Raw genomic sequence first — 11,872 nt, forward strand, 5'->3', positions numbered from 1 at the left:
AGGTAACACAGCTTATAGTCAAAGTATATAGTATAGAAGTCTAATGCAGTGAGGGACAAAGTGAAAATGTACGACGGAGTATTAAGGCCACATTGAGGGAAAAAAAATCTGAGAGTCATAACTTTACAAGAAAAAAAGTCGGAATATTACGAGAATAAAGTCATAACTTTACGAGAAAAAAAGAAAATAACACGTAAAATTTCTTCTTTATGATATTATGACTTTATTATCGTAATATTACGACTTTCTTTTCTCGTAATCCTATGACTTTATTCCCGATATCTCCGATTTATTTATTTTTTCCTCAATGTGGCCCTAATACTCTGATGTACCGTCGTACCATAGACCTACAACAATTATAAATTAAAATGAAAATGTAAACAAAAAACAGTTATTCATTTCCAATTTAAAAAAAAAATCCACAGGGAGCCACTGGAGAGGAGCTAAAGAGCCGCATGTGGCCCCGGAGCCGCAGGTTGCTGACCCCTGGTTTAGATCAACCCTATAGCCAGATAAAATATTGGACAATTCTGGAAAATACAGACAATTTAAAAAATTGTTTCTACAATATCTACACATTGCACAACGTTTCTTATGGATTGTGGTGGGACACGAACTACAGTTTCCCATATTTAAGTCAGATGTGCTACATCACCACCCTGATCTCCACACCTTCACCTTCTGCTTTACATACTCCACACATAATATTTTTACATTGGCACTAAATGTTGGTATTGGATGTAAATTGTGCGCTGCAGAATCCTCCAATATGACTATTACTGTAAGTTGAGAAAAACGGTTGGGATCATGGTTAAAAGAAAGTACATTGACTGTCAAGGAAACTAAGAGCGGTCTCCATTGTAAAAGTCACATGCCCTGTGACCTCACCACCCCCAAACCGCCTCCCTAAGGGCTTTTATGGTGCCAGCTATTGTTGCTGGACAGTCAGACACTCATGAATAGTTTATCCCCCATTGTTTTCCTCTGTGTAAAATAGTTCCATCTCTCAAATGTTAATTTATTTTGGGGGGAAAAAGTCCTTGTTTTGAGTGAGACTGTTCACAACTGAAATAGTTTATTAAGAATGACAATGGTTTCATAAGATGATAAATGACCCCAATTTGTGGAGGAACTTGTAATCCTTCAATTGAAGTTAAAGCATTAAAACCATCCACATACTGTATGTCAGTTTAACAGTTAATATGAATAGAAGGTCAGCTGCAAACTGGGTCACATTTCAAATCATTTGAACGCAGAGCACTGAGACTGAGTGGCAACAAAGGCTCATCCAGCATAAACCTATTTTACAGGAGGTCATGGTGACTGGCTGTGGACTATATGAGCATTCAGCCGTTCAACCTTACTGTCCTTAAAGAGCTCGTTCATATACAATTCATGGCTGTATTTTCACAAAACAAAACAGGTTTTTCCTGGAGCCCATAAAGGCACCCTTTTATCATGCTCACTGCCAATGTTTGAACAAAGGAAAGTTACATTTCTTTTACTTTAACACAACACAGTCGGCACCTCTTTTCTTCAGAATATAATGAAAGTCTTTTCTCTTCACTTGGCTGTTATGTGATCACACGCACACACACACACACACAGTCTCGAACTGTTGAACACTGAGGCAAAGATTTTCTCAAGGTTTTTATCGAGGGGACTTAATGGACAGATAAATGCTTTGAAGTGCTCTTAGAAAAGGTTGAAAGAGAACAACTGTAATAAAAGACAGGAATTAACACACTGGAGTGAATGATGTTTTCAGTCTCAGACAGCCTCCTCTTTCTGCAGACGTTAACTGATGTAGCTGTTCAAAGTTTTGTCAAATCATTTTCTATATCAACTAGTTACATTAAAGTACATTTTTTTCACTACACTTCAGCCCCTCCCACTAATTAACACATTTAATCTTAATTTGTTTATTATGTTAATGGTCAGAAATGTAAAAATGACAAGTTTTCCTGGTTACGTGTTGCAGCATATTTCTAGGCAACCAGCGGTCTCTGCTAAGTCTATTCATCTGTGCCTTACTGTTAAAGTCAAGGTGAGACACTACAGGTAAAAAACATAGTTTTTCTTCTTTGTTTTGCTTCTATATCATGTCTTCTTTCAGACTAGTGGAAAGAAAACATCCAAAATACACATTTAGGTGTTTATTTTACTACTTTGTCTATTTGTGTCTCTAGATTTCTCGTAAATTCACCAAAAGTTACCATTAGATAATGCCTCATTTACATTTTTGAACACAACATTTCAGAAAACTTTCTAGTTTTATTCCTATTAGGGCTGCACAATTAATCACAATTGTATTGAAGCTGGGTCTTTAACCAAACTTTGTCAACATTTTGAGTGTTTTAAACATACTGAGCATAAACAGCAGAGGAGTTTTTGACAAGCTTATTTGGACGTCTTTTAGTAATTGTCTGTAATTGTTAGTTGCCACACTGTCCAATCCTTTGTAAATGACATGAATTAAAGCCACAGGTGCTGATGAAGCAGCTCAAACTGCAAACTTTCTACAGGTTGATTGAAAGATAGATTTCAGGTGGTGAATAATTTTAAAAAGAACTATTAACTAAGATATGCAGCTGCAGCAGAACAGATGAAAAGATGACAAAGAAGAGTCCCGCTTTGTCACTCTTTACATCAAACTTTTTAAAAGCACAGAGACAACCTGCATTGTGTCCACATTTGTTGATTCAAAAGCAGCGAACCCACACACGAAGTCGTGATAATAGTCTGCCTTGGATTTTGATGCCTGCCTTCATCTTTCTTCCACCCCTTCCCTTTCTTTCACCGCTCCCTCTGCAGTGCTAATAGTCATGTTTAAGCTGGAGTGTGGGACTTTTACATATAAATGAACGTCTGTTACATTCAAGCCCTTTCTAAACAAGTTCAAACAATGTTGATTAAGCTTATCGCCGCTAGGAAAAGCTGTCTGTATTTTGCAGCATAGCAGGGTTGTGGTGTTTAGTGTCTATGGGGACTTTGGCGCACCAGAATGTGATGTGATTTATGTTAAACAGCCAGAGCTAAAGGGGTCAGACAGGGGGGAGACAATGGTGACAGAGCAGCAGCTAGTATGGCGGAAAATCCTAAGAAGCGTCCAAGAGAAGTTTCATTTTGACAAAGAAGTGAGATGTTGATCTCCAAGTGTTGTGTCTTATTTTTGAGTTTGGAAACTATGAGCCAAATTCCACAACAAGTGTGTAAGCAATCACAAATTAAAAACTTAAAAGCTTGGCATGGGAAGATGAGACACTGCCCAGTTTTTTCGGGTCATGTGTAATATCTTTTAGTTGCCTCCTCTGTCTCTCAGCTCATGCGTAAATCGCTCCAGTTCTGTCCAAAACTTTTTTTCAGGCATTTTTTTTTTTAGGGAAATGAAACTGCAGGGTAAATCAAATGGACAGGTTCTCATTTATATCTCCATTTCTCTGGTCATTCGGTTTATAGCCTCATTTTAATCAGAGGCTCTCTGTCTATGTATTCTGAACTTATATAGTGCATTGCATGGCTTACTGCAAATCAGAAGGTTGAACTTCAATTATCAGAGAGAACTGAGGCTCAAGTTTTGGGAAAATGTATTTTGTTAAAGAAACTGGACGTACACACACATATATATATATATATATATATATATATATCATATTTTTACATAAAGGCGTTTCGGCAACAAAACCACTTAGGTTTAGGAAAAACATCACGGTTGGGATTAAAATAAGTGCGTAAACTAAGTACAATGTTGTACGGAAACAATGTAAGACAATACAGAAAACACGTCACAAGCGGCACTTAATTAAGTTATAGTAGGAAACAAAACATCGGTCTTGAACACCAGACTGCATGGCGTACAAATGATACGCCAAAAGCAAGCATGCTCTATCTCATGTTGTTGTTCAGATAATACCAATCTTGTTTGCTAGGGATTGGGTACAACTTGTTTTTTTATTTATTTATCTGTTACACTTCACTATAATTACTTTGTAACTTCATGAAAACTGACACAAACTAATTGGGATTTATAATTAGTGCCTTTAGCAGAGAGGTCTGTCATTGCCACACCAACCAAAGCTCTTACTCAGTTTTGGATTTTAAGCAGCTGTCAGCTGAAATTAGAACAATTCAACTGAATCCTTTTTAAATGGAACATAACTCTTTTGTTCTTATTTCTGTTGTTATTGTGTATGAGTGAGCCTCCGCTTCAAAAAGTGGATTGAGATATTGGGTCATCTAAATTACAAACTTTTTGTTTTCGTTTACCACTTAATGAGGACAGTTGTACCATCAACAGCAGTCGCTATGGGCGATGGAGCATCATTCATTCACCCTCCCTGTTTTAAAAGATTATTATTTTGGTTCCCTTTAGCGAGGCATTTATAGTACACAAGCTCCTCAGTGCTGATATGTGTTTGCAGAAGTGTGGGATCAGTCAAAAAGATTCACAAGGCAACAAATACAATCAGATAAAATGAGTTTTGTTTTTCTAGTTTAGTTTAGTGGAGAGACTGATGTTATGTGCTATGTAACAAAAACAATTACGACCCAAATATTTAACAACGCTGAAAGATTCTCCACCATGCACAGCTGCAACATCTGTAAGAGTTTATGATTTGTCTTCCAGGAGGTTGATTTTCTGAGAAAATGCTATTTTGAATGTGTGTACCTTCCTTTTATCAATGTGTGCTGCATATAAGTGTTGAAAAGACACTAATGGCCAGGTCATTCCCAGATCATCAACAAAATCTGAAAATCAAATAATCTTTTCTATTCAATGAACATAATCCATCTGGGCATGTCGGTAATGTGTCCCTGACATGGATAAAATAACTAGTGACAGCTCTCACATTAACGGACGATATTATTAGACACTTTTTTTTTCCAGTGTGGTTTTATAAAGTCGATATGGAGCTAAAAGCTTCAGCATGTTATATTACAAGGACTGCATGTACTATTTCAGTTCACCAACAGCTGCAGCGATGACACCCTAATCATAAACAAATGTAAGGTTGTGTTTCCATAGAAATGTGACATGGTTGCCATGGTACAATACTTTCTTCAGAGACCAAAACTATTTTTGTCCTCACAGGGACATAACTGTTGACCAGTGGCAAACCTGGATCTATTCTCCGCCTTCCAAACTTCAATAACACTTGCACTTTTTTCTCTGTATGTCATATTAAAACACAAACAACATTACACAACCTTGTAATGATTGATACCTACTCATGGAGGAAAGGCACAGTCATTATTCCTTATGCTGGATTTTTGACATTAGATTGGAATAAGATCTTTAGCCCTGTTGCAGAAAAGTGAAGTCATTTCTGAACTGTTTTTAGCAAAGAAATAGAGATGCAATTAATTGCATGCATACCGATTTCAATTCTATATGTAAGAGGAACTGTAAGAGGAAAGTTTTTCTACCTTTTCAGACAGTGAATTAAAAAGTATGGTATGCACTAATGCTGGCTGTATCTCATTGAAGATTGGGGACTGTGACACTGACAAGGATAAGTGACTCCAAGACAGATAGAAGGATGGATGTGTGGCGTTAAAAGTAGCAAGGGCTGCAAACTGGTTTATCAAGAGTCGGCTATCCAAAGCCACTTTAAGTGACAGTGATAACAGCATTACAAGGATTTCAAAGGTCAGAGTGATAGTGGGCTGGTGATTTTCATGTAACTGTACTGCCGAATGAAAAAAGAAAGGCGAGAGAAAAAAGCAAATTCGAGACCTTAAGAGAGAGTTTTTCACATGTTGTTCTGACTAACAATACAGTGAGTTTGATCTGTGTTTAAATTGAAGTCAGGTTTATTGCACAAATGTGTGAAAATTGGTAAATCACATTTTAGGCTTTTTACGTTACGTTGTTACGTTGTTACGTTGTTAGGTTGTTACGTTGTTACGTTGTTACGTTGTGTTGTTACGTTGCATTGTTACGTTACGTTGTTATGTTACGTATACACAAATACACCTAAAATATCCTCTATGGTAATTGACCGCTGAAACAGTGAAGTGTTAAGGTAAATTTAATGGTCTTAGTGCTTAGTCTTAGAGATTAGTGTAGTGGAAGTAACTCACTCTATATTTCTTTTAATAATAAAGCACTGTTATGGTGATTTGCAGGTCAAAAGACATCATTCAACAGCATTTAAATTACCATATTTTAATATGTAATTAAGACTTACACAATGAAATATAGTTAAATGCTGTTGAAGCAACAGTGAAAATCCTTTGTTATTCCAGTCACATCTTCTCTCTGATGACTAACCACTGCTGCTCTCCCATATCAAACACAACCTATTCCTTGGCCTAAAATATCACTTTGATAAGATACACTTAATCACCAAACTGAAAAAAGCCAGTGTACACTAACATGCACGCACACAATCCAAGCCTCTTAACTGCACTCCTGAGAGCTCAGCCTAATGAGCTTCAAACGGCAGAACTCTTGTGTAATTGGTCGTGAAAGGTGAGTGATCTGCAGTGCCTTCCTCTCTGGGTCTTGCACCAGATCAAAGGTGGCATTTAAAGAAATGATCTATTGTTGGTAAGGAGGACTGCATGAACTAATTATTCTCTCAGATCTGCGCTGAAGGGCCGGCAGTAGCGGCAGACGAGGCATCCTCACCTGTACGGAGGTGGTGGTCTCCTTATGAAATCTCTTTGATCTGCTGGTACAGACCAGCCCCACTATGCAGCAATAATTATAATTTCTGACTTTAAACTCAACCTAATCCTAATGTCGCCGCCATTTTCATATTCCCTTTCTTTGAGTATTACCTGACACAGTTTGTGTTGCGTTACGTTGTTGCGTTACATTGTTGAGTTGCGTTGTTCCGTTAGGTGGTCCGTTAGGTGGTCCGTTAGGTGGTCCGTTAGGTGGTCCGTTAGGTTGGTCCGTTAGGTTGGTCCGTTAGGTTGGTACGTTACATTGTTGCTTTACATTGTTAAGTTACATTGTTATGTTACGTTGTTAAGTTACGTTTTTAAGTTACGTTGTTAAGTTACGTTGTTACGTTACGTTGTTATGTTATTATTTTAACACAAACCATGATAATTTTTCTAACCTTAACCAAGTAGTTTTGTTGCCTAAACCTAACCAATCGTTTCACAACATTATCCATGTGACATTGTGCGTTTATGAAAGCGTGATACAAGGCTGATATAAAACTTATTTATGACATGTATTTTTGGTTCAGAAACGTCCTTACTTATTCCTGCCTGGTAATTTGGTAAATGCCACCGTTATTTCTGTGTTCTTGAACCATCACCTTAAAAACATCGGATTCTGTCTCATTACAAAGCAGCCACTTGTCTAAGAAGGATTGTTTAAAAAAGACGGATGAGATTCATGACAGACAGCCCACCAGGTTTATTGTTATTGTTTAAACAATCAGTCTTTCTTGGGAGCAGAGTCATAAATAATTGAACACTTTGTTGGTCCCTGTAGGGAAATTCTCGTTTCTCTCAGCCCTGTGCCAGGTAGGTCAGACTACAGGGTGAGCCACTGGACGACAGGGATTCTGTGTCTCGCTCAAGGATACTTCAGGATGCTCGTCAACAGAAGGCCTTGAATCCACTTGTCCACCTTTTCATTGGTATCCAGGCTGAATTACGCTTGCGACATTTGTCAGTCCATGTTTTGTAGTCGGCGAACTCTTGAGATTTAATGCCTCTCAGTGGTTCATTTGTTTCCTTCTACTTGCTGACATACAAATGAGAAGTCTAAAAGCCTATGTCAGATTCTCATTTTAAATAAAAATGGACATGAGAGTGGATTTTCAAGTGTGGAACAAGTGGTCAGGGAGAGGAAGGTGAACAAAGAGACACGGGTCTGAGCTCAAAAGTAATCAGAGATAAATAGATTGGACCAAGTGGAGCCTATTCGGAGGGGCAAGGGGGGTAATTGTTGGTGTTCAAACAGCATGTAATCAACATCTGGCTAAAGGTCTTTACACAACGGTTTTTTTTTTGTGAGATTAATTTGCATGTCAATATATTTTTTCAAACTGTTGTTTCTGTCATGAGTACTTGCACACAGAACATGAATATTTTCTGAGCTTTCGCACCGCGAACAATGGTATTAACCAATCACATTGTGCAGAACGGGTTGAGTTCAGCCTATATTTAAGCCTATAGTTGCAAATGCAGCAAATACAGTAAGTTCCTGTTGTTACAGTCAGATGCTCTCTGGTCTAAGGACCATGCTACATGCAACAAAAGCCCCCAGCCGGACTCAACCAACTCCACCCTCGTTGATTCTTAAGAAGATTACATTTCTTCTTAATGTTATTACTGTGGAACACTACAATGGCACATAAATCTACTGTATATCTTTAAGGAGTTTTAAACAAACTGCAGACGCGAGATGTGTCTGATGAGCCAAAACACTTGAGGCTTTCTCTCCACAGAGAACGATAAACACCCTTTATACTCATTTTTAGATGTCAAGTACACATACTGTATATCACATTAACACACTGCACACCCACACATTTCTTTCACAGCATTTGTTTCAATTTCAGTGTAATTTTCAAATTGCTTTACACCTTGTTTTTGTCTTTTTCGTTGAGTATTTTCGAGATAATTTTTTAAAGCTCCATCCAGTTTTTCTACCATTTGTGCACACAACCTGCACTGAAAAACAAAATCACACCTCTAGGGTCTGTTAGAAAGGAAAAGCCTGAGGCAAGGTGAGCGAAGGCAGAGTAAAATTTACATTATTAAATTGTTTTAAGTTAAAAACTAAAGTTTTTAGTAATGAGTTCATAGACTGATTAATACAAAACACAGACATTAAAACAACTATGGAAAGTAAAAGCCACAACAGATTATAGGCCACCAATAGCTATGACATTTGCAGTACTTACAATGACCCCAACACCACATTCAACTGTAAACTATCCCCAGGTGGTTGGTACTATGATCTGAGTGGTTTTAACTCACTGTACCATGACTTGGAACTAAAAACTTTCTGTAACAGCAGAGTGATAGCCGGATCTGAGGAAACCCTAGCTGAAAAGAGGTTTACTAGATCAAAGCGGAAATCCTCAAGGAGCACAAAATCTGTGCAAATTGCTGTGGCATGACTGGAAACTCAACCAACCCATAGGGGAAAAGAGGTAGAGAAAGTGCAATTGCATGAGAGAGAGGAGAGAGAGGAGAGGGAGAGAGAGAGAGAGAGAGAGAGAGAGAGAGAGAGAGAGAGAGAGAGAAACAGCAATGTTCATGTGCCTGCATATCTAAATCTGTATGTACTGTATATGTATGGGATTTTACTGATTGGATTTCCTTGTGCTCTCAAGGATATATATATACATGTCTGTATGACTGTGTAAGAAAGAGAAACAGACAAAGAAAGAGCAGTAGGGGTGTGCAGAGAGGGTGAGTCTTTCTACCTCAAGGAGCTGTACTCTCACTTTGTTGTATGCCTTCAACCAGCGAACTTTGGATGGAGAGCACGGTGGAGGGCCATCCCCAAAGAAACTGAGAAAGATGAAGCAAAAAGAGATCAATAAGTTCAAAGGGAAAAGTTTCTAAAATATGGCAGGCATAATTCAATAACACAATTAAATCAATCCCCTGAATCTTAAAGTCAAAGGACAGTCTGTCTTAAAACCATAGACTATATAATAGAGGTGGTGTAGTCGCTGTGACGTCACCCATTTGTGGACTGCCGTTTTGAAGCCTTGAGTTCGTCATTTTGGCCGTTGCCATCGCGATGTTGTTTTTTTGCAACCAGAAGTGACACGGGAGGGTGGAGCTAAGTACAACCGAGCGCTGAATAAGACATTGTCAAGACCAACATTTATAAAATGTGAAACTCATCACATAACGGTCAGTCAGCTCTGTGTTTTTTTCTTCCGAAATTGGAGGTCCCTTGAACTATGGTCCTTGTCAGTGCTATCCAACTACTCTCTTTTCACCTAACACCAAAGAGCTTCAACATAAGGTGCCCCTACATCTGGTAGGATTTGTTAGTGCACATTCAAGTACATAACCCCTCACTGTCTTCCCACCAGCTAACTCTTACCAACATAGATGTCTATATTTTTTACATACCTGATTTTAGTCTGCGTCTTGTTATCACGGTTGTCCAAGACCGAAGACTCCTTCAAAGCTTTGTTGGAACCAGGCTCTGGTAGTGGATGCAGCTCTTTCTCAACCTCTTCCTCTTCTTCTTCTTCTTCTTCCTCATCCCAGGTAGACTGCTGGCTACTGAGAGGAGGACGCAGGGCGCTGGGGTGGCGGGTCTCTGGATCTCGCCGCTCCTCAGGCTCAGAGCTGAGCTGGGAGCTGGCCGGGCTGAGGTTGCCTGATGAATCAAAGCGACTGCTGTCCGGTGGACTGTAGGAGAATGAGATTTTTCTTTAAAATATGGTGGTGATTTGGGAAAGCAACATGTAGTTAAAGGACTATTGCAGGAATCGAAAAGTTTTATTCCAAAATGTACTATTTAGGAAATTACAACATGAAATTCATCTGGTTTTCAAAAACATAGAAAATGAGAAAATTATTATAGAAGAAATGCATTTTTTCTTTACTGTGATTCAAAATAGGTGTCTCAACTTTGTACAGCAGACAGTGATTTTGGAATTAAACAATTCGATTAATTTATCAAAGCAAGAACTGAGGGTAAATGCAGGGTAAAAGAAGCTCACAAAACAAGGAAAACTAACAGGGTTCAGTCGGGTAAGTTGAAGCTGAATTAGGGCTGGGCGATATAGCAAAAAATTATATATAATCTATCACGCTATAGCATTTTATAGCGTTTTCTGATAATTCAATAAATAAATAGTCTATATTTGGTAGAGCTACACACATGGTGGAGCCTATTTTTGTATACTCGTATGAATTAAATACTTAACAAATAAAATTATTTTTTTTTTTCTCATATAATTAAGAACTTTAGTGCATAATTATTCGATTTTCTGAGAAACTTGAGTTAGTATGTGCTTGTTATTATCAATTTGGATGAAGTATGTCTCGAAAAAAGGTTTCATCACGATACAGTCATGTCAAGAGAGGGCTGCAATCAGCACTGGGAGGTCCTCAGCCTTCTCAAAGATACTGCTAAATTTAAGCTGTAGACAGCGCATTGATAATGAGACCAGCTATTATAATTTACAGTGAAGGTTCTGCCTAAAAGCAGAATAAAGAAATAACCTTTTTTGAATTCACCTACTTCTACTACAGTCCATATACTGCGTCTATAAATGTATGTATGATAAATGCACATTATTCATAATTACTTAACCTTTTAATAAGATTGAAACTTAAAGGTTAAAACCTCTGTTGGAGCAGTGGGGATACACTTAACCTGCCTGATAAAAATCGCATGCGGCTGATTGGAAAAGAGTACTATGGCTGCCCCGGATGATTGAGACTGCTAACAAGGAAAGTGGCTCTGTGCTTTAACTGGAATGATTTACTATGTCTTGGGTGTAGGCCAAATTACTTCTCACTGTTGCTTTTATTCCAGTGTCCCGCCTGCCTCCACGGTGTGCAATGCCACACCATCATAAATCTATCAGGGTTTTAATTCATATAAACAAATTGGCTGAGTCTTGGAGAATAAGTCAGAGAACTGCAGGGGACAGAGGAAGGAGGGGCCTTATACACACTTCACAAGTGAAACAGTAATAAATAAAGACCATTGGCTCCTTCATTCACTGCACTTCCATCACTGTCAGGAAAGCTATTACTGAGGTGCTCTAAGTAAAAAATAGATCTAGTACATTTGCACGTAATGGTGAACACCTTTCAAGCAGATGTGATAATTTTCTTTCCTACTATATAGCTTCGATGACAAAATTTACAGTGTCAGATTTTCACTAAATTGCTTGTATTTTAATCTACCAGTATG

The 11,872-nt window shown here is 38.2% G+C and overlaps 1 protein-coding gene across 6 annotated transcripts in view; it reads right to left on the reverse strand.

The window, feature by feature from the left end:
* LOC119492936 (protein unc-13 homolog B-like) overlaps positions 1–11,872 on the reverse strand; it is a 199,330-nt gene that overhangs the window by 116,115 nt on the left and 71,343 nt on the right. For all 6 annotated transcript variants that reach the window (XM_037777840.1, XM_037777844.1, XM_037777841.1 and 3 more), the window contains 2 exons: positions 10,069–10,353; positions 9,405–9,492 (listed from right to left, as the gene is read on the reverse strand). In XM_037777840.1, the coding sequence (XP_037633768.1) occupies positions 9,405–9,492; positions 10,069–10,353 (373 nt within the window). The remainder of the gene's footprint in view (positions 1–9,404; positions 9,493–10,068; positions 10,354–11,872) is intronic.

The sequence above is a fragment of the Sebastes umbrosus genome, chromosome 8 (assembly GCF_015220745.1).
Source record: "Sebastes umbrosus isolate fSebUmb1 chromosome 8, fSebUmb1.pri, whole genome shotgun sequence".
NCBI classification, from domain to species: Eukaryota; Metazoa; Chordata; class Actinopteri; order Perciformes; family Sebastidae; genus Sebastes; species Sebastes umbrosus.